Genomic DNA, 25000 nt, shown 5'->3' with positions numbered 1-25000 from the left:
TACTTGTATTTTGTGAGAATATACTTGAAAAGTCTTCCCGATTTTGTCATTCACCTGACTGATGAATTTTTCAAGTCTGCTGGCTGATTGCAGCGCTCTAGAGAAGAGAATTATCCGGAAAATAGAAAAATTGGATAAGAAAATAAACTCTGCCGATGCAGCCATTACTTTTAACTCAATAATAATAATAATAATAATAATTAAAATTAACTATATATATTATATATATATTTATATATATAATATATATATTTATGTATATAATATATATATATATATATATAGATATATATATACATAGAGAGAGAGAGAGAGAGAGAGAGAGAGAGAGAGAGAGAGAGAGGATTTCCAGAAGGCAATTAGGAATACAATACTTCTGCACATAATAACTGAACGTTACAAAAGCTTTCCACTTCTTCTATCAGTTGTGACATTCGAGATTTCTGAGAAAGATTGCATTATCGCAGCCTTGTCAAACTAAGTTACTAATGATTTTTAATAGACGATGTGGGCTTCTGTAAACTGTATCAGAAACATCTTCATCAATCACTTTTCTAATTAAAATATAATACGAATATGAGCTACAATCTGGAATTGAAAAGATACATCACTTAAATGTAGTAATTTCTTTTCATACAAAATACCAAATACAAGGGACAGACTTCCAGCGGATGTAGTGAACAGTAACACGGTAAATGAATTAGAAAAAACTCTTTAAACGTTTAAACAAATTCGCTGTAACTAGGAGCAAATGGAACCTCTGCGGAGGTACTTTTTTTTTTGTTTAGACATCGAAAATCCTTGTGACTCTTTCTATATCAAAAAGCTTAATTGAAGTTTATGAAGTAATTAACAGTAGGTAAAGACTGAATATGAAATATCCATCTGAAACTCATGAAAGCCTATATGGGTTGAAATGATGAATTATATTCCATACATTTTACTGGCAGCTACATATCAAATATTAAAAAAATCAACAATTAACTAAATAATAACGAGGCAAATTACATCAAATATTACGTAATTCTACTATGCTTCTAAACAACATCGTAACCAACAACATTCATTACGTAACTACGATGCCCTAGTGATGTGTGAGATGGAGATGGCGCTGCTGGAAACACACAGCCCACCTGGCTTCCGACCAAAAAACACCAGGTCAATAGGTTCATCAATCTTGTCACCTGGCAGGTAATTCCACAAGATGCACGGTTGGTGATACTTGGATGTGAGCCACGGGTTCATGTCGGGGAGACGTATGCTTGGGGGGTAAAGTGGAATAGAGAGAGAGAGAGAGAGAGAGAGAGAGAGAGAGAGAGAGGCTTACATGGATTTTGGATGCTGGGGGTAAAGTGGAAGAGAGAGAGAGAGAGAGAGAGAGAGAGAGAGGCTTACATGGATTTTGGATGCTGGGGTAAAGTGGAAGAGAGAGAGAGAGAGAGAGAGAGAGAGAGAGAGAGAGAGAGGAGAAAGATCCACCCACAAGGGTTTTGGATGCTCAAAGACTTTATAGTCCATTCTCATTGACTCCATTTGCTCCTGGTTAGAGAGAAATAGTTTAAATGTTTTTTTATGATATTGTTCATCTTATTCTTGAATTCGTATACAGTGGTGCATCCACAGGAAGTCTGTTCCATGTATTTGATATTTTCTATGTAAAAATATTACCCAAATTGAGTCGTGTTGTATCTTTACAATTCCAGTTGGTGTCCGTTGCTTCTGGACTGATTTGTGCGAAACGTGAAGAGGTTGTAGTAGTCTACATTTGTTATTACTTTCAGAATTTAGAATGTTTTTATAGCTGTCCCCTTAGTGGTAGAGAGAGAGAGAGAGAGAGAGAGAGAGAGAGAGAGAGAGAATATATATCTCCATATATTTTTCGCTTTCTTTTGTTTGCCATTGCCATTTTTGCAACAACCCATTGTAAAATCAACCGAGAGAGAGAGAGAGAGAGAGAGAGAGAGAGAGACGATGTAATAAAAAGGTCACTGACCAGATGTGTTTCCCCGATATTATCCAATCGAGAAAAGAAACAAATTTGGAAATTCTTTTTACCTGTTACATAATCAAATATTCCAAAGAGCATCACAAAAGCAGAGGCGTGGAAATATCATCCTAATTTGCATTGGTCGCAGCGTTGCTCTTTTAAGATACAAGTTCTCTCGGTTTCGTTCATAAGTTTTGGCAAAAGTTATCCCATCATGAAGTTAGAGAGAAACTGCGACTATTGTAGCTTACTCGAAGTTTAAATTACTGAAGTTCAATATGTTAACTTCGGTAAGAACTTTTGGTTTCGATTACACTTCCATAGGTAAAGAGTATCCTAATTACAATCTCCCGTTCATGTTGTTAGCAAGGGTCAGAGTTGCCAACAGTAGGGACTCTTTCCCGATGACGGTACGGACATTGGGTTTGACATTTTAGTTGGCAATGCTGGCGGCGGGAATGACAAGGATTCTAAAGATAGAAATTCAAATTAGTAAAACTTTAATCAATAATCTAATAGGAAAGAACTTGATGTATAATGAATGATTGATTAATCCTACAAACTAGCGGCGCTATTTAATTATTTCCAGACTTAGGAAATTAGAATTTAGAATTTCAAATTGTTTAAATCATCCGTCATAATAATGGGCTCTTCATATTCTTCATATGCCCTTGAGCCTTAAAACATTCTTATCATTATTTTAATCAATATTTTTTATTTCTTATATCAACGAATAAGGAAAATCGTTCCCTTGAATTAGAATCGTGTCATTTACCTTCCAGATATAAATATAAGTTATTAAATAAAGCGTGTCACAACAGCAGTCCGAAAAGTTCATGTTATTGTGTACTTACTTTAAGGGCTGTTTTCCCAGTCATATCGATCTATTTTTCGTATGCATTCTTACGTATTTGGAGCATCACAAAGCGTATTTTCCCTTAATTGTCATATCTACATTATCGAGGCTCTTAGAAAACAAGTTTCTTCTTGAAATTATTATCTCCAGTCTTTCGGATTTCTAGTAAACCGTAAAACGTTTAAGAAAAACAGTATAATGTCCCCCACATTACTTGATACATAAATGCTACACGATACAGCCCTATAAAGTCAACTAATATAACTTACAATATACAAACTTTAAAAGTAAATTTTTCATTATCTAATCACATTTCATGAAGTTATGTTCCCAAGCAACCCTGTGTTGCTTAAGCACCACAACAAAGGTACTGTACCTAGCCATATGTACCCCTCTTTTCATGGATTACATACTAGCCATATGTACCCCTCTTTTCATGGATTACATACTATGTTGAATATGTTACTAAAACGCCGCTTAGAGTTACTATGTTAAATATGTTACTGAAACACCACTTGCAGTAGTATTGCCTACGTTGTTTTGACAGAAGAAGCTACCTTACAAATAGAACCTTTATTTCAGTCCAAAAAGTTACTAAGTTACTTACACGCATCACACATTAAATAACATGTTCGTTAACTAAACGCCTAATATAAAGTTACGTTCCCAGCAGTCTGTATCGACTCGGCATCCCAATAAATGACGTCACAAAAGAAGCTGGTTAGGTAACAGATAATCATGTTACCCACAGAACACGACCTGCGTCAAGTAATAAACAGAGTAGACGAATGTCAGGGCTATGAAGGACATTCAGAATCCCATACCAACATCTAAAAGGGGCCTTACGATCCTTTGGCCATTCAGAGACTCAAATTTATGGTCCCAACACATTCCCTGAAAGGGCTACCTTGGGGATTCATGTCTACCATTCACACACACGGCCAACTGTCAGTTTAGTCCCCCCCCCTTCTCTCTCTCTCTCTCTCTCTCTCTCTCTCTCTCTCTCTCTCTCAAACGTTTCTTTTAATTTCTTTCTTTCTCCTTTCATGCGATTCTCTCTCTCTCTCTCTCTCTCTCTCTCTCTCTCTCTCTCTTTATATATATATATATATATATATACATATATATATTATCTATATATATATACTGTATATATATATAAATATATATATATATATATATATATATAAGACGCACACATACATATAAAGTGTATAGTGTTTATGTAATTTCCTTATTTCTTTTCTTCAAATTCTTTAACTCTCTCATATGCCCATTGCCTACTATTATTTTTCTCTCCTCTACGTATGAATGTATCTTTTTCTATCACTCTCCCCTCTAAAATTTCTCCATTATAATATCAGCCTACTTTGAATATATAAAAAGGTTTAGAGGTACTTTGATCCTAGACAGTTCAATGTCTGAATATTGATAATTACTTTAACCATAATACTTAGAAGTTGGAATATCAGCAAATTATTATTATTATTATTATTATTACTTGCTAAGCTACAACCCTAGTTGGAAAAGCAGGGGCTCCAACAGGGAAAATACCTCGAAATACGAAAGTACCTCTCAATTCCGGTACCATGTTTAGAGATTTCCATACAATTCAATCCATTATGAAGCGGATATATATATAATATATATATACATATATATATATATATATATATACATATATATATATATATATATATCACCTTTCAAATAAAACCTCTTTTTTTCCTATTTCATGCTGGACTGGGCAATATACGGGCACTTGGTTAAGTCATCCCATTACACCTTCATAAGATGAAATGGATTTATTTTGTCCTTTTTACTCCCTTCAGCCTCAAAACAGTCAAGCCGAAGACGGAGTCCCCAGTACATTCGGACAGGACGCAAATGCAATAATGAATCATTGATTCCATAATGAACTAATTCATAGCTGCACAACTTAAGCCTCGGCATCAGAACCTATTTTGGTAGCATGTCTCCAATTACAGGCTTCTCTTTAATTTTATATTTTGTTGCTCTGCACTTACATAAAGCGTATAAATGTTGTATAATCAGTATAAATATATATATATATATATATATATACACACATATATATACATACATATATATATATATATATATATATATATATATATATGTTTATCTAAATAAATAAACATTTTATCTAACCCATAAAAACAGAAATACCAAACTGTAAAACATCAAAGAGAGAAATAGTACAATTTGTTTATAGGAAAAGATTCCGTAAAAACTTGCTATCATAAACTAAACTGAACGGACTGGAAACCGTACACTTTTATAACTAGGTGGATATTTTATTTTAATTAAAGCCGAAATCATTAAATCTGAGCCGTTAAACCTGGAAATAACTAACATATAAATGCCATAAAGATAAATTCAGGGCATTACACAAATGGTTTCTGACGACACAACTGTAGTTTTTTTTTTTTTTTTTTTTTTTTTTTGTAGTTCACAAAACGGGGGCGTCAACCCTTCCTTTAAACGCTCTTCCATAGTCAATTTTTTTGTAGTGAGGCAGATTTGCACCAACTCGCAAGGGTGCCCTTTTAGCTTGGAAAAGTTTCCTAATAGCTGATTGGTTGGAAGTATTTTTGTCTAAATACTTCCGACCAATCAGCTATCACGAAACTTATACGAGCTAAAATGGCACCCCTGCGAGTAGGTGCAAATCTGCCTCACTAAAAAAAATTGACTATAGTATCATGATTGAGCGTAGGGACGAAAGAGGCTTCAGAATAATTTCACTGGAAACGGCTACTTTAATAACCTATCTTTCTGGCCATGCCTTGTATCTCATTTGGACCCATTACCACCCGGTCTGTTCTGTACTATCCTACTTCAATCAAAATTGTAATAAAACTCAGATCTATCCACCATACTAGTTAAACGAAAAAATATCTAATACTGCAACAGATATAGTACTGCGTCAGAATTACCTAGAATTTCCCCAGTGCAAGCTTTCCTGTTATAAGTTACCTTGACAACGCGCGACGAGAACATCCAACACATTTACCCTGATATATCCGCGTACTAAAAAATCTCGGATTTAATTAAGAGCGGATAAAGATAGATATTATTCTATTTGAGTTATAATTAGGCATATTTCATACCAGCCAATGGGCAGAGGTGAACCGTCTGTTTCGGGAACAACACCAACGTTGACATTTCGCATTTCGAGAGGATGGTCAGCCAAACTGACTAATTATTGAAACGCAAATTAACATTACGTGGAAGCAGAAACGGTAGTACAGGAAAAAAAGACAACGCGAGCCACATCAACACCTGCCAGGTAATTAGTGAAAGCACAAAAAAAAAAATAAAAAAAAAAAATTGATGAGGCTAATTTCATAAACATGAGCTCCCAACCTGATGATAATTCCGCGTTCATATGAGGTTCTCTGATGAAAACCCAATTTGCATAGAATTGCATCCAGAATGGGTCACCTCTGCCTTTCGTTTTCGACAGATCCAAAGTAATTATGGCCGGGCTTTTTCGATCCACAATAATTATTCTCTTTTTTTTCTATCTTTTAGCAATTATTCTTTTCCTTCTTTTTATCTAAAATATTATTTCTCCGGAGTTTTAGTCTAAAACGATGTGCGCATATAGTAAAATTAGTAACGATATTAATAGCAATAAAAGTAATTTACAGTAAATCTGACAACTGACATCTAACTACAAATGATAAATATTAGCAAGAGCTCACCTGAAGATTAATTAATAAAGTTGGCCACTATGGAAAACAAACGAAAATACTTCTATTCTACCATAGAATGTCATATTTCACAGCTTTTAAGGAAAGAATGACTTGTAGTTATGTGAATTAGGGAATACTGAGGCCACAATTGAGTAGGAAGCATAATATGAAGGTAAAACAAAAATCCGAGGTCGATGTTCATCATAATCATTATTATTACTCGCTAAGCTACAACCTTTGTTGGAAAAGCAGGATGCTTTAAGCCCAAGGGCTCCAACAGGAGAAATAGCCCAATGAGGAAATGAAATATGAAAATAAATAAATACAAGAGATGTAAGGTACTAATAAAATAAAATATTTTAAGAACAGTAACATTAAAATAAATCTTGCTATATTTAAACTATAAAATCTTCAACAACAACAAAAAACATAATACGAAGAGAAATAAGAAGAGAATAGTGTGCAAGAGTGTGCCCTCAAGCAAGAGAACTCTACTCCAAGACAGTGGAAAGTAATGGTACAGAGGCTATGGCACTACCCAAGACTAGAAAACAATGGTTTGAGTTTGGAGTATCCTTCTACATGAAATATTAAATCTTCAAACTGAACTATATATATAGTTGGCTTTATTAACTTCGGTACAAGGACACTCCAAAATCAAACCATTGTTCTCTAGTCTTGGGTAGTGCCATAACCTCTGTACCATGATTTTCCACTGCCTTGGGTTAGAATTCTCTTGCTTGAGAGTACACTATTCTATCTTATTTCTCTTCCTCTTGTTTTGTTAAAGTGTTTATAGTTTATATAGGAGATATTTATTTTAATGTTGTTACTCTTCTTAAAAATTTCCTTTTCCTTTTTTATCCTTTCCTCACTGAGCTATTTCCCTTGTTGGAGCCCCTGGGCTTATAGCATTGTGCTTTTCCAGCTAGGGTTGTAGCTTAGCAGTTAATAATAATAATAATAATAATAATAATAATAATACACCTCACGGAAAGCTACGGAGACGTCTAACAGCTGCTTGGGTAAAGAAAAACCGTTGGCAACGCTGCCTGTAAAACAAAGTTGCTGAGCTTGTAAACACGTAATCTAAAACATTCTTATTAAGTTCTGTAACGAAAGCTATCTTTACATACTTATTAGCACTTCGTAAAATTGATAAAAATCCTTTTGATCACGTGTTTACAAGCTCAGCAACTTTATTGTACAGTCAGCGTTGCCAACAGTTTTTCTTTTTCTAAACACGACGTTAACTGCTTACAATGTACAGCTGTCAGATTTTACCTTAGCTTTCCGTGATATGTACCGGAATTAATGAAGCCAACCGTATGTCACAATGCAACTCTGCTAAGAAAATTCCCATATCGTAAAACCCAACGAGCAGCCAACATTCGACAATAGTCATTTAATGTAGCCCATGACAAAGTACCACTAACAGAGCTTTACTGAGATTCACAAGCAAGAGTACCGTCAATTACAATGATAAAATCCAAAATCAGTTGTCCTCATCTACACTTTACAGAAACCTACAACAAGGGATAATCATTAACACTGTACCGTTCTGAATCCATAACCAAGATCCCACAAACAACACCATTAAAACCCACAACCCGGTACAATTAACAATAATTCACAGATATGCATAATCAGGTGCCATCGAAAACCCTTAGCTATATCCCACGAAAAAAGGACCTTAGGAAAATCTGCAATCAGGTGAACTGCCAATTACAAAAAATCAAAACCACAACTTGACTGACACTCACAAGAAGGTTCCATAAAAAACACTTGACTGAAATTTACAACACAACACGACTATCAGCACATTAATGAAACCCACAAAATACCATTAACAAACCTTTTCAGAAACCAGCAACTAATTCAATAGCACTTTTTAGGAGCACACAATCTGTAATATCAACAATGCTTTACTTTCACTAAAACAAAAGAAAAAGCCATCAACAAATTACAGATACCCACACACAGGTTTTCCATAAAAAAAAAATCATATGATAACCAGGTGCCAGCAAAAAAAAAAAAAAAGAAAAAAAAAAGAAAGCTGAAACGACTATACTCTATTTTTTTTTTTTCAATGGAGCGCATTTGCACCGACTCGCACCGTTGCCTTTTTAGCTCTGAAAAGTTCCCTGCTATCTGATTGGTTAGAATTATCTTCTTTAACCAATCAGCGAGCAGGAAACTTTAACGAGCTAAAAGGGCACCACGCAAGTAGGTGCAACTCTGCCTCACTAAAAAGAATTGACTATAGGTGCTGTCAACGATATTACACAGAAATCCACAGCTACGTGTCATTTCACAGATCTCTACAGAGGTCTTCAACCATGTAGAGTTGGACACATAAATTCCTGGAACACCTCGCTCTGAGGAAGGGCACCCTGTCACACCCTTGCTGCGCGGCGAGTAACCAATCAGATAAACAGTAGATATTGTAAGGATATTACAAAGGTGGTGGGCAGGGCTATAAATATGAACACGTAAAGCAGCAAGGGTGTGAATAGGTACACTTCCTCGTAGCGAGGTATGCCAGGAATTCCTGTGTTCAACTGTACCATAAAAGGTAGGATTTAAATTTATGCCTTTTTGGGCAAGGAACTTGGATAATGATGACTATGACTTCTCGGTAATTAAAAAAAAATATACAAGCCGTTATCCACTTGTTACATATTCCTATCGAATCAAATTCTGTACTTGGAACTAAAATTAACACATTTCCACTCTAATAGCTGAGTGATTATATTGTCACGAAAAAAAATAAGTGACAAAGATATTTTGTGTGTATTATTATTATTATTACTATCCAAGCTACAACTCTAGTTGGAAAAGCAAGATGCTACAAGCCCAGGGGCTCCAACAGGGAAAAACAGCCCAGTGAGGAAAGGAAATAAGGAAATAAATAAATGAAGAGAACAAATTAACAATAAATCGTTCTAAAAAAATGTAACAACGTCAAAACAGACATGTCACATATAAACTATAAACAACATCAAAAACAAATATGTCATAAATAAAATATAAAAAGACTCATGTCCGCCTGGTCAACAAAAAAGCATCTGCTCCAACTTTGAACTTTTGAAGTTCTACTGATTCAACTACCCGATTAGGAAGATCATTCCACAACTTGGTAACAGCTGGAATAAAACTTCTAGAGTACTGCGTAGTATTGAGCCTCGTGATGGAGAAGGCCTGGCTATTAGAATTAACTGCCTGACTAGTATTACGAACAGGATAGAATTGTCCAGGGAGATCTGAATGTAAAGGATGGTCAGAGCTATGAAAAATCTATTATATATATATATATATATATATATATATATATATATATATATATATATATATATTCTGGGGATACCTTAACGTGGCAAAAGGGTTAGTATATCACCAACATCAGCAAAGCTGCACAATTCAGGGCCACCTATACTACGTTGGTTTACTGTGCTATCAGATTAAAATCTCCCACCATCACCAATCTGCCGTTGCCCAGCGTGGTAATGAAAACTGACCAAACCACAGACATGAATAAGGACATGTCTGAGGCCTTTGTTCTGCAGTGTACTAGAAGCGGCTGTATTTATTGTCGTATACACACTTGTGTGTGTATATAAATTGTATATACTGTATATACACGTGTGTAAAATGCAAAACAATATAACATGCAAACATATTAATAAGCAAATAGATAACATTGAAACAAAGTGACTATACATGTTAATGTAAATACAGAAAAATTATCCCCAAAAAAGACTATTTCAACGCAGACAAAAGACGATGTTACATAACAAAATAGAAAAATACATACCTAAAACAAAATAGAAAAATTCATACCTAAAACAAAATAAAAAAATACATACCTAAAACAAAATAGAAAAATACATACCTAAAACAAAATAAAAAAATACATACCTAAAAGAAAATAGAAAAATACATACCTAAAACAAAATAGAAAAACACACCTAAAACAAAATAGAAAAATAAATACCTAGAACAAAAATAGAGCAACAATAAAATAAATGAAGGAATAAATAAATATTAACTGAGACAGGGATCCAGACTGAAATTTCCAAAAGCTCCTCATAAGCGCCACATCAGTTGAGTTTCCAGTGATGAATTCAGACCCCGGTTACTACACGGTCTGATGGGCTGAACTGCCTGCCACTTAAGAGGAGATTAAAGTGAAGCACTGCCGCTTTGGGAAGAGCTACATATTGAACGTCAAATATTTTTGTTTATTTATATATACACACATACATACACAAGAACACACACACACACACATATATATATGTATATATATATATATATATATATATATATATATATATATACTAGTGTATGCGACTCGTAAGAAATAACGGCTAAATATTTAGATATGCACACGTATATTCAATCCTCCCCATCCCCTCCTCCCTTCCTAACTACTAAACGGCAGTTTGGAAAATTTGTGGGAGATTGTCGTTTCCGAGTGGTAGTCGCTCAGGGTGATATATATATATATATATATATATATATATATATATATATATATATATATATATATATATATGTGTGTGTGTGTGTGTGTGTGTGTGTGTGTGTATGCGTGTGTAAATTTGATTACATCTAGTCATGAGCAGAGCAAGTGCAAAGTTAATGTTAGTGAAGTTCTACCAAATGAATTTTCAGTGAATAGCGGAATAATCAAAGGGAATGTGTTATCACCTATGTCGTTTATACTCCTCGTGGATTTTGTAATGCATAGAACAGTTGGGGATGGTGGAGAAGGATTGGACTGGGTTGGTAACAGGAAATTAGCTGATCTAGAGTATGCCGATGACATTGTCCTTATTAGCAGAACACCACAGGACTTGGAAAGCTTGTTTGCCAGGATGCATAAAATATCACATGAGGTTGGTCTCAAGATGAATAGAAGAAAGACAGAGATGATGAGAACGGAATATACAATGGAAGATAAAATAACATTGGAAGGAGAAAGGATTAATGAGGTGGAATCATTTAAATATTTAGGAACTATGATCTCTAATACAGGATTTTTAGAATTGGAATTTAATAAGAGATTGAAATAAAAAATTAGACAATGGATAGGTTGAGTAAAATTTGGAAATCAAATTTCCTGAAATCACATATAAATATCAGGCTATATCTCAGTTTAGTGAGATCGGTGTTACTGAATGGACATGAGTCGTGGTATGACAATAAAACAACATCCAACAGATTTTGTAGCTTTGAGAACAAAGCCCTCAGAAGAATAGTGGGAGTTAAATGGCAAGACAGGATTAGAAATGAAACTATAAGAGAGATTACTAGAGTGCCATATGTGGATGAGATCATGGTAAGGGGCAGATGAAGATGGTTTACGCATGCTTTTCGCACTCCCAAAGAGAGATCAGTTCACCAAACTTTCAACTGATTTCCACAAGGCACTAGATGAGTTGGGAGACCCAGGCCTACATGGCTGAAGACTATGAAGCCTGGGGTAATAGATATGGATGGCGAAGTATTGATTTAATAGCTCAAGATAGAGACGACTGGCGAAATCTAACTGAGGTCCTTTGTGTCAATAGGCGTAGGAAGAGATGATAATGATGATGATTTTTATATATATATATACACACACACATATACATATATATATATATATATATATATATATATATATATATATATATATATATATATATATATAGTCAGACACTTGCTCTTTATTATATAGGGCATATATATATATATATATATATATATATATATATATATATATATATATATATATATATATATATATATATATATTGACGGCTGTGATCAAGTGCTTCAGTGCTCAAGCACCAAAATTAAACAAACGTATGTGATCCGAGAGCACCCTCACAAGTTTACCCAGCAAAGAACTCGTGGCTGCATTTTGTGAGGTCACGGGCAGCATTTTGTGAGGTCACGGCAAAGTGTTTAGAGCTAGCAACTTCATCCTTTAGCACTTGCTAAAATACTAGAAAGCTTAGCTCTTCTAGAGGTACACTTGTCAACCGGAAAAATGCATATAGTGTAAAAAAATACATTCGCATGTTCATGTTTATACATGTAGATCGAAGGCAACTCAAAGAAGGCTCTAAGAATACGTGATCGACTTAGTTTGCAAGTTTAGGTTTTCGAAAGAGGCGAGCAAACCTCTTGATCTAAGATTTAGCGCATACCAAGTTACTACTAATAATAACAATAATAATAATAATAATAATAGGGAAGTGGGGAATATGGGGAAAGGAAGAGTACCCCTGGATACAATCCAGTTTATAGCTCAAAGGCAGGTACTCGGGATGGGAAAGATTTAGGAAATAGGGAGAAAGAGAAGTACGGGAGAAGAATAAAAGAGAGGGGCAGACCCTCTTGCGATATTAGGGAATTGGTATTATTTTAACTGTAATTTTAGTTACTATTACTATTACCTGCCAAGCCACAACCCTATTTGGAAAAGCAGGAAGCTATAAGCCCAGGGGCTCCAACAGGGAAAATAGCTCAGTGAGGAAAGGAAACAAGGAAAATAAAATATTTCAGGAAGAGTAACAACATTAAAATAAATATCTCCTATATAAAGTTGAGAGAAACTAACTTTAAAGTCCGCTTATGAATGGCAGAGGCAAGGGATAGTGACAATACCCTAGAGACTGACTACATGTCCATATGATCAGAGCCCAAGCCCATTCTCCACTCAAGCTAGGACCAGTGACGGCCAGGCAATGGTTGCTGATGACTTAACAGGTACACCTATAGGTTCCCCCATCCTTACCTCACAAGGATGGTGAGGGTGCAGACACTACAAAAAACTATAGAGCTTCAACGGTTCTCTACCCCCCGTCCAGGAGAATACCAGACAGGGGCGTTTCCAATAGGCTACCACAACCTATTACAGCAGTGTGAAATTGCATTTCACAGCTTGTAGTTAAACAGCGTCAAAACTACTACACAAGTAGAGAGTGATTCCATCCAAAAAGGGGATTCACGGAATGGAAGGCCAACGGAGTTTGAATCCCTAGCCTTAAGAAAATACAAACTTTTAGACATACTCTGTGCTGGGCATTTGGTAACGGCCTTAAGGACAAAACTTTTTAGTGGGCCTAGTGAAACCAATTTTGTGATTCTATGAAGATTCATGAAATATCGTTCTCCTTTAGGGTTTTTCGGTGATTTCAAGTGTCATATCACAATCTTTTGTTAGTTTCAAAGTTTCTTCATATTTTATATATTTTTTTTAATTTTCCATGTGATAATATTTAATTTTAAATCCATAGCTCATCTGTTGCGCTAAAAATAGCCACATTCTAACGAAACTGGTTTTTGCCAATGGATATTAAACGAAAAGCAGTTGCTATGGCCTTCTTAAATTAGGACGTCTAGTAAAGATTGATATACGTTATACATGGATTTATATATATAAATATTATATATATATGTATATATATATATATATACACGTATCTTTATTCATGTGTACTGTATATTTATCATTATATGCATAAGCATGCACACATATCTATATATACATAAATAGACATATATACATATATATATACATGTATCACACTTTAGGCCCAAATTCACTGTACAAATATAGTTTCAAGGACATAAGTTTGGAAATTTCCATTAACGAAATTCTGTTTAGCCACTATTCACTACAAGCTTTCTGTGGCAATTGGTCACTTGCCTTCCTCTGCAGGTAATTTAACAATGTCTTTCATTTGCATTTACATATACATATACTGTACAGACCCAGATTACAGTTGACCATTCAAAACGTAGTCGACTGTAATCTGGGTGTGTATGTATGTATGTATGTGTATGTCAATGTGTGCACTCCTACTTTGTGAATGTACCACTAATGTGATCAGTTACTCACAAAAGCTTGTCTATAATAGCAAATAAATTAAATATCATATATGGACATTATCCAATTACTAAGGTCCACAGGATACACAAACACACACAAATATATATAAATATATATATATATATATATATACATAATATATATACACATATATACAGTATATATATAATATATATACACACACACACACATATATATATATATATAAATATATATATAAATATATATATATATATATATATATATATATATATATATATATATATATATATATATATATATATATATTAGACTTTTGTGTATAAAATACGAGTCTGTAATTCATAGATTTTTACAAGAGCATAAATTTCAATTCTTCAGAACAAAATAATTAAATGCTGATCGCCCCTCACATTTAATGACGGTAATTTATTTCAGCCTTTGAGATATGGAAAGCAATTTATAAAAGAAACGAATTATATTTCTAATAAATCTAATATATGAGAAATGTTAACGTGATGGGTCAGCTTGCTGGAGGGGGAAACAATGAAAGTCACCATTTTAGGATTAACTATATTCTTATGGTACATAATAAAACCACATAAAATTATACATATATATATATATATATATATATATATATATATATATACATATATATATGCTCTCTCTCTCTACACACATATATATATATATATATATATATATATATATATATATATATAAAACAGAACATATATAAACATGTTAAAAGACCCTAAATAATTAGGATAGTCTTCTTTGCAGCGGTCGACTGTAATCTGGAGTAAAGTATATATATATATATATATATATATATATATATATATATATATATATATAAAAAGTATACATATACACACATATATATGAAGGGAGAGACCGATGGCCACGAAAGCGTATAAAGAAAAGTGAATAAACAAATCACATAAACCTATCCAATTTATTGATGTAATTAAACATCTACCATACACTCACAAACACATACGGTGTGTGAGTGTGTATATATATACATATATATATATATACATATATATATATATATATATATATATATATGTATGTATACCACACGTGTATACATGTGTAAATATTTACAACAATTAAGGGTAATACATTTAAATACGTAGAGAGAGAGAGAGAGAGAGAGAGAGAGAGAGAGAGAGAGAGAGAGAGAGAGAGAGAGAGAGAGAGGAAAATTTGTTTATTCCAAATAAAATAACTTCCATCGCTTTTATTTCTCCTTTTTTAATTCTTCCACTTTTTCTCCTGGTTGCCCCCCACCCTAAGCCCTTCTTGATCCCAAAGCTTTTTACCCCGAGCTCCAAGAAGGCATATTTTAGCGGTGGATGAAGTCGGGTGACTTGGCAGTTTTCATCCGAAATCTCTCTCTTTTTATCACGAGAGTTATTTCATGGCTGTTGATTTATCTTCTAGTCTTATTTACTGGTTTTCTTATGCATTATTCTGCTGCATTTTCTTTATTACTTTCTATGCATAAAGGCAATCTTTTCTGTTGAAGCTTTTCTTCGGTATACATGCTCTTTTACTTTAAAAGTTTTTATTATCATCATCATTATTATTATTATAACCGCTCAAATAACGATATCATTAACTATAACTGTAATAATAATGATAACATTGATGGTTAAAACAATAACGGTGATAAAATATTGTTAATAATATTTATTAGACACATTGCTTATTATTTCGCACGATTTTTTTAAAATAAATATATATATTTAGTTTTATTGGAATTATAAAATTGGAATATCGTTTTTTTTTTCTGTACTAGAGGGCAGTTAAACTATCAGTGGCATGTATGAAATAAGTCTCAATTAATTATTCAATTAGATAATTAACTAATGTGATATACAATCAAATTTGATCCAAATTACAGGTTGTAAAGTACGTCCATAAATAAATCAAGATGTTAAAAGGTCTATTTTACAAAGGTTTATAGCTAGACATCATATTGTCCTTATAATATTTCCAAAATTATCATTTACTTCAGATGGCACTTAGTTTTCAACTTCACCTCTTCTGAAAATATATTAATATAACATCAGGGAAAATTATAAAAAGAATGTATGTACTTTTATCTCTATCTTTTTCTTTCTCAACATATACTGTGTACTCATACAGTCCAAAATGACAGTATCATGAGAGGGACAAAACCAGAAGTTTCGTATATAGGGACCATATTTTCTGTTGTTAAGATAGGACCAAAATCACTTCTAATATCCATACTAATGTGGGAGAGATTCTTGGCTTAAAGGTTATTCATGAATGGCATTGGCAAGGGACAGTGTCAATCTTCTAACAGAACAATCCCTACAGACTGACCTTGTATACATATGACCAGCGTCAAAGTCCGTTTTCCATTCAAACTAGAGCATGAATGGACCAGGCAATAGCTACTGATGACTCGGCTCTCTCCCAAAACCCGTATCCTTAGCTCACAATTATGGTGAGGCTACAGACACTACAAGAAAAAACTAGCGAGCTTGGGCGGGACTCTAACTAACCTACAGCAGATCACCAGGCAGGCACGTTTCCAATACGCAAATATAAGAGCAGAAATCATTGCCGATGCATAAGGGAAGAACAAAGTTTTGTGAATCTGGTGTTATATGCGAAAATTATGCTTAGAAAATAATTGTGTTAACCGTAGTATACAGACTTAGAAAAGCGTATTATAATATCGACAGAGGCAATGGGATGGGCGTTGAAGTTTTGAGGAATACAAGATTTTGTGAGCAATAAAAAGTATTTTATGAAGGAAATGTAACGATTGAAAGTGGCAGGTTTGGTGTAAAATAAATTGGACTTAGATCTGAATGTATTATTTGATGTTAAAATTTCAAGAGGAAGGGAAGATGTTGGTGCAAATTTTTGATAAGGAAATGAGTGGCAAATGGAATTGGGAATGACCAATGTTTACCTATGATACAGAGGAAATTGGGGATAGTGGTGAGAACTGCAACGACTATATAAGAATCTGAAAGTGTTTGCACTAACAGAACTTTGAGAGTATAAGTGAACAAGAGTATGATTAGAAGGTGAATAGAAACCAGGATTATGAAGTAATGAATATTAATACGAACGTTCAAATAATGGAGATGGTTGATTCACATAAGTACCTCGTAATAAAAATATTGCAGAAAAGGTTGGATGAAAGTAGAGCTGAGTGATGTAATAGGAGAAGGAAATAAGGTATCAGGGTGTGTGCAACGATAGAGAAGGTTGGGGCATTTGTGAAAACCAGGCTTTGAATGAACGAAGGAAGATGGTGGTTAGCGTTTAGAGCATACAATTTAAAGGTTTAAATAACGCACATGAATGGCAGAGGCAAGGGACACTGATAATGCCCTCTCTCTACCCAAGCTAGGACAGGGGAGGGCAAGGCAATGGCTGCTGATGACTTAGCAGGTAGACATACGCTCCCCCAAACGCTTATCCTTTGCTCACAAGGATGGTGATGTTGCAAACACTATCAGAAACTTTTGATTCTGTGCGTAATTCAAACCCCAGTCCAGCAAATCGCCTGACAGTGATATTTCAAAAATGGCTACCACAAACCTTGACGCTAATTAAAGGTACCTTAACGGTTTAAGGTGTATGATGTAGTGATTTATTTTTGCAGTAGGAGCCACTCCTTGAAAGAGAAAACATCTTCATCAAAAAAAAAAAAAAAAAAAAAAGATACCGGTTGTTGTGGCCTTATTGGTAAACGTCTCTGCCTGGTGATCGCCAGACGGGGGTTCGAGTCCCGCTAAAACTCGTTAGGTGCTTTAGTGTCTGCAACCTTACCATCCTCGTGAGCTACGGATGGGGGGGTTTGGGGGAGACTATAGGTCTACCCGGTAAGTCATCAGCAGCCATTACCCCCCCCCCCCCCCCGTCCTAGCTTGGGTGAAGAGGGAGCTTGAGCGATGATTATATGTTTATATGGTCAGTCTCTAGGGCATTGTCATTCTTATTCCACGTTTTATTTTCACCAATTTGAGGCTTCTTCTTTTCTTTAGCGTTTCCTCAATTTTGGGCACAGTCCCTTGTCTCTGTCATTCACGAGAGGCCTTTAAAAAACTTTCAAAAGTCGACTAATACCTCAATTGAAAGTAATAAACATATATTCGATAAACGTAGGAAACGCTCACCTGCCACTAACCAGCAATTAGACATTTCATAATAAGGATAATTAGTAGCAATCTCTCACCGAGAATGATTAGCGGAAGTGAGACGTGAGACGCCAGTTGATTAAGAGGCAAGTGCAGTAATGCTAATCGGACCTAGAAGATGTGCCATTATCAGAGTCTGGATCACGTAGGAAGGCGTTTATCCTTAAAACCCACATTTACTCGTGGCAGTCAATAATCCATCCATGCTTTGTGTTGTGAGCTACCAAATTCCAGAATATTTAAAGGATTTAAAATTTGTAAATATTGAAAACCACTCACCTTAGCAAGTAAATACAACCAAACGTTTTTTGGCAGATGTGATAAAAATCATGCTTTATACCTAACGCCATATTACTAAAATGCAAAATTGGCTGTAAATTTGATTAATTCCCTAAATTTTTATCAACTTGCCTTGGATTTTAGTAGATAAGCACACACATTATATATATATATATATATATATATATATATATATATATATATATATATATATATATGTATATATATATATATATATATATATATATATATATATATAAAACTTAAAATCATCACAAGAAAACTCTAAAAGTGAAAACTCTAATAGCAAACATTTGTGTTCATTAAGATGAAAAAAAAAGTGACAAAATAAACTTCAACAATCCCCACGTATATTATTGGAAATGATTCATTTGATATAAATAGTAATGGACTTTTTGAAATAGACAATTTTCGCATAAAACAGAACTTAAAATTAATCAGAAAAATTATCAAACCTTTAGTTTATAAATCTGGAGGAAAATTAAAAAATTCAATGAATATTCAAGGAATAATCTGGAAAATTTATCATCATTTTTATCTTTATCGTTTACATAAACCCAAACCACATTCGCAATCAATCTGTTCATAATCATAGTCACTATTATCATTACCATAATCTTCACCTCCGTAACTATCACTATAATTTTCATTCTTTCATAGATTTGTTTATGCTTTATTTAATTATTATTATAAATATTTAAAACACCATCATCTATACCGCTGTGTGTCACCATCACTATAACCTTCATTGTAATTGTTATTATCATTATAATCATCACCTTCGTGAAGCTACTACCATTATTATCATAATCATCTTTATCATCATTGAGCTTATCCTCAAAATAATAATCACCATGTCCATCATTGCTACTATTTCAAAATCATCACAATCATCATAATATTGTTTATATTAATAACTGTCATTCTCAACTCAATAATATCATCAAATCGATATATATATATATATATATATATATATATATATATATATATATATATATATATATATATATATATATATATATATATATATATAAATACACATATATATAAACATACATAAATACAAACACATATATAAATACATATATACATACATATATATATATATATATATATATATACATTATACATATATATATTATTCACATCACCATCATGATAAAAGATATGTAATTAGACCCCAGTTTCCTCACCATTTTCTACATCGTTTAATCAAAATCACCGACGATGTTCGCATCATCAACATCATCACACCACCTTTAACATTTATACAGACCATCATCATCCTCAAGATGAAAATCCTTCAACAACCACAAATAAAAACAAGAATACGAGCCACTTCAGATTCCATTGCCACCAGGAGCCAAAGCAATATTACAATATGCAAATGGTCGTATTGCGACTTTTTCTCGGGGTTTTGCTGGAATTTATAGCCCGATGCCTTTGCTCTTAAGAATCACATTTGCATATGAATTATTTCCTTTGCAGGACGGCACAAAAAATTCAAGTTTTCTTCTAGCTTTTTTCTATTTTTATAATTGGAATGCTGTACTTTTATACTTTAGGTAAACTCGCCCCTTTTTGTATGATACAGTAATGTTTTTCATGTTCGTAGGACATGATTTATTTATTCATATATATATATATATATATATATATATATATATATATATATATATATATATATATATATATATATATATAGCCAATAAAAGTACATTTGTATTATTATTATTATTATCAATTGCCAAGCTACAACCCTAGTTGGACAGCACAATGCTATAAGGCCAGGGGCTCCAACAAAGAAAATAGCCCAGTGAGGAAAGAAAACAAGGAAAAATAAAAGTCTGAGAACAGTAACATTAAAATAAATATCTCCTATATAAACTATAAAAACTTTAACAAAACAAGAGGAAGAGAAATAAGATAGAATAGTGTGCCCGAGTGTTCCCTCAAGCAAGAGAACTCTAACCCAAGGCAGTGGAAGACCATGGTACAGAGGCTATGGGCATAGCCTCTGTACCATGGTCCTCCATTGTGCACTGGTCTTGGGTAGTGCCATAGCCTATGGCACTACCCAAGACTAGTGCACAATGGTTTGATTTTGCACTGTCCTTCTCCTAGAAGAGCTGCTTACCATAGCTAAAGAGTCCCTTCTACTCTTACCAAGAGGAAAGTGGCCACTGAAAAATTACAATGCAGTAACCCCTTGGGTGAAAAAGATTGGTAATCTTAGTGTTGTCAGCTGTATGAGGACAGAAGAGAATATGTAAAGAATAGGCCAGACTATTTGGTGTGTGTGTGTGTGTGTGTGTGTGTGTGTGTGTGTGTGTGTGTGTGTGTGTGTGTGTGTGTGTAGGCAAAGGGAAAATGAACCGTAGCCAGAGAGAAGGATCAAAATGTAGTACTGTCTGGCCAGTCAAAAGATCCCATAACTCTCTAGCGGCAGTATCTCAACGTAGTATCTACTGAGAGAGAGAGAGAGAGAGAGAGAGAGAGAGAGAGAGAGAGAGAGAGAGAGAGAGAGAGAGAGAGAGAGAGAGAGAGAGAGAGGTTCGCGTGACACGTACGAGACAGGTGAGAGGCCCAAATTGATTATTTACTTAGCCCCACTCTGAGAGGTAGGATCCACTTAAAAGGGGAGATAAGGAGAGAAAACATAGGGGCAAGAAGACATAAGAAAATTAGTATTGTCTACATCGAGCGTTCTTTTTATGGATATATTACGTGGTGCAAACTGACCGTTCTCTTTCTCAAAGATTATCCGAGCGCAAAAGATCTATCATGGCTTTGAGATCTATGGTATTTTCGCTCATCTTACACTTACAAATTTGTATTAAAAAACAGTAAATGTCTGGCAACAATTATTCCAGGATTTTAACCTTTTTAAAAACGGATATATTGACGTAAAAGAGTGGTATTACGGTCAACAACCCGTAAACGATAACAATGGAAGGTAATATTATGGTCTCCTGTATTTTACTAAAATACGGTTGAATACAGTATATTTTTACGGAGAATTTCCCGTTAAAATTGTGGGTTTTGCTAACAGTGTAGAAACTACGGCATCAACTGGAAAGAGTCATCTTTGATTTTTAAAAGGGTCTGTACGTCAGGAGAGAGATACTGGAATCAGCTATTATAAATCAAAATAATACCATGAATTTATCAGAGGGACAATGGAAAACGGACATAGTGGACAACGCCCTTCTGAATCTGATCACCAAAAAGCTCTCCCCTATACAATAAAGCGCAAGTGTATGGCTATATATACTGTACTGTAAAATTCAAGATCAGCTCTCCTCGTCCCTCGGGTAGGGGGAGTGAGAGTAGCCGTACCCTGGTGAGAGAGGGTGCTGGAGGGGTCGAGTATACCAGTAAAGAAAGACCGACAGCCAGATGACATGACCATCATGGGTCAAGACGTCAACCTAGATCTCATGCAATAATTGATATAAAAACAAGAATGCAGCTTGAAGAAATTAAAACGCAGAATACAAAAACAAGAATGCAGCTAGAAGAGATTAAAACGCAGAATACAAAAACAAGAATGCAGCTAGAAGAGATTAAAACGCAGAATACAAAAACAAGAATGCAGCTAGAAGAGATTAAAACGCAGAATACAAAAACAAGAATGCAGCTAGAAGAGATTAAAACGCAGAATACAAAAACAAGAATGCAGCTAGAAGAGATTAAAACGCAGAATACAAAAACAAGAATGCAGCTAGAAGAGATTAAAACGCAGAATACAAATACAAGAATGCAGCTAGAAGAAATTAAAACGCAGAATACAAAAACAAGAATGCAGCTAGAAGAGATTAAAACGCAGAATACAAAAACAAGAATGCAGCTAGAAGAAATTAAAACGCAGAGTACAAAAACAAGAATGCAGCTAGAAGAGATTAAAACGCAGAATACAAAAACAAGAATGCAGCTAGAAGAAATTAAAACGCAGAATACAAAAACAAGAATGCAGCTAGAAGAGATTAAAACGCAGAATACAAAAACAAGAATGCAGCTAGAAGAAATTAAAACGCAGAGTACAAAAACAAGAATTCAAGAAAAACGAAATCTGGATACTTTTCCTTAACCAGCCCCACCCTTTCTAGATCAATGCAAAATTAACTTTTACAGTCATTTATAATCCTCCTCTGTGAAATTCACTCATTTTCCAATTAAATGAGGGAAAATGTGTATTGTTCGAATGATAATGATTCAGTTTATTGCCTCCGTTCCTTTTATGGGCCTTTTTAAGATATATATATATATATATATATATATATATATATATATATATATATATATATATATATATAATCAAATAGCTAGATTGCGGTTACATGACGTACATAATCACATATATATGCAAGTATGTTGAAGGTTAACAGCGTTTATGACTATTTCCTTTTCGCTATAGCATTAAGAACATATCAATAATATAAGGTTTCTTGCAATCATAAATATTAACAAAAAGGATATACATTATACTTGAATAGACTTATCTAAAAAAAATAATATCCTTGACTACTTGGCGTATGACAGTAACAGCGTTTAAGAACTTACTAGTATAGGAACAGAAAGAACTTACTAGTATAGGAACAGAAAGAACTTACTAGTATAGGAACAGAAAGATTATCTACTTACAAAAAGCGACTTAAAAAAAGGGGGACTTGGTTATAATTAAACCTGAATTTCGAAGTAAATGAACTTCGGTGTACTTGCATTCAAGACGAATGATGTTTTCCAGAAAATTCTGCAGCAAGAACAAACATCAGAAATGGGTTTACTGACAATGGACTTCGGGAAAAAAAGTTCCAAAGGTAACGCATTTGCGTACAACGATACTTCTAGATAACATAACTTGAGAAAATTAATCCAAAGACTGCTATGAGAAACCTAATATTTTCCATACTCGAATCGAGAGATTCACACACATAAAGACAGCATATCCACACTTACCTTCAACGTAGTTCTTGAAAAGAGTTGCGATATCGGTTCACAAACAGAATTGGAAAGGTCACATACCTGCAATATAAAAATATGCGAATGTTATATTCCGTATGCAATTGCACTTAAATACAAAAGACGCAACTATCAAGAAAAGCAATTTCTTACATATAATGCCTTCATGCATATGCAGTGATATGAATAATTGTTTATGCATGAAAATTATTCTGTCACTCAAATATGAAAGTGCTTTAATGGAAATTTATCAAATTTCGTTATCTGTTTTACTCTGCCAACGAGAGTTTGTTAGTTTAATAACAGGTGATTTTTTTTTACGAATCACATCTAGCATACTTTTATATGTATATCTAAATATTATCTACCTATCTATCTATCTATATATATATATACATATATATATATATACACATACATATATATACACACATCACATACATATATATATAATACACACACACACACACACATATATATATATATATATATAGGCTATATATACATACATATATAAACACACATCATATATATATATATATATATTATATATATATATATATATATATATATATATTCCCAAATAAAGAGGATAGTTTCAGATGGTATTAACTAATTGGCTCTCAGCAATATTGAGTGGATAAGGCTGTTATCCGTAAGCCTATCTCAGATCAGGTTATGACCCAATACAGTCGACTAACACATACATGAATCTCTAAATAGCTCGCCTCAAACGAACCTAAAACACTCCACAACCTTTCTCATTCACTTACTCCCATATTTGCAGGAAAAATCGTTTTTAATCTTCGATATCAAAAAGTGTGAAATGAAATGAAAATTTTCTTTGGCAAACATTTCATAGAGCAGTTAAATCAATTTCCTAATAATATAGGTAAAAGAAGACAAACTTAATATCACAAAATGAAATTACGGTGTTTATATCATAACTTTCACTTCTCGATAAATATCTGAATAAGTAACAAGGAAAAAGCTCGTAAAAAGCAACAGCTGACGTCATTCTATATCAGTGAATATTCCAAAAGCAATTCTTATAGAAAATAGTGTAGATAATTTACCCATAATAATATTAAAAAAAAAAAAAAA

The 25000-nt window shown here is 33.7% G+C and overlaps 2 protein-coding genes across 2 annotated transcripts in view; one reads left to right on the top strand and one right to left on the bottom strand.

Annotated features, from left to right (window-relative positions):
• The window catches only part of LOC137658914 (uncharacterized), a 323352-nt gene that overhangs the window by 290248 nt on the left and 8104 nt on the right, over positions 1-25000 (bottom strand). Inside the window, exon 2 of the mRNA XM_068394033.1 lies at positions 23894-23959. The gene's annotated coding sequence lies outside the window, so the exon portion shown is untranslated. The remainder of the gene's footprint in view (positions 1-23893; positions 23960-25000) is intronic.
• Positions 22401-23024, top strand: LOC137658912 (golgin subfamily A member 6-like protein 22). The gene has a single exon (XM_068394032.1). The coding sequence runs from the start codon at positions 22401-22403 to the stop codon at positions 23022-23024; it is 624 nt and encodes a 207-aa protein (XP_068250133.1).

Source organism: Palaemon carinicauda, chromosome 19, assembly GCF_036898095.1.
Source record: "Palaemon carinicauda isolate YSFRI2023 chromosome 19, ASM3689809v2, whole genome shotgun sequence".
Lineage (NCBI taxonomy): Eukaryota > Metazoa > Arthropoda > Malacostraca > Decapoda > Palaemonidae > Palaemon > Palaemon carinicauda.
Note: the sequence above shows the minus strand (reverse complement) of the source record. Positions and strands in the feature narration are given on the sequence as shown.

Bases quoted from the DNA above. Each gene is read 5' to 3' on its own strand.
- LOC137658912 (XM_068394032.1), top strand. From the start codon at position 22,401: ATGCAGCTTGAAGAAATTAAAACGCAGAATACAAAAACAAGAATGCAG.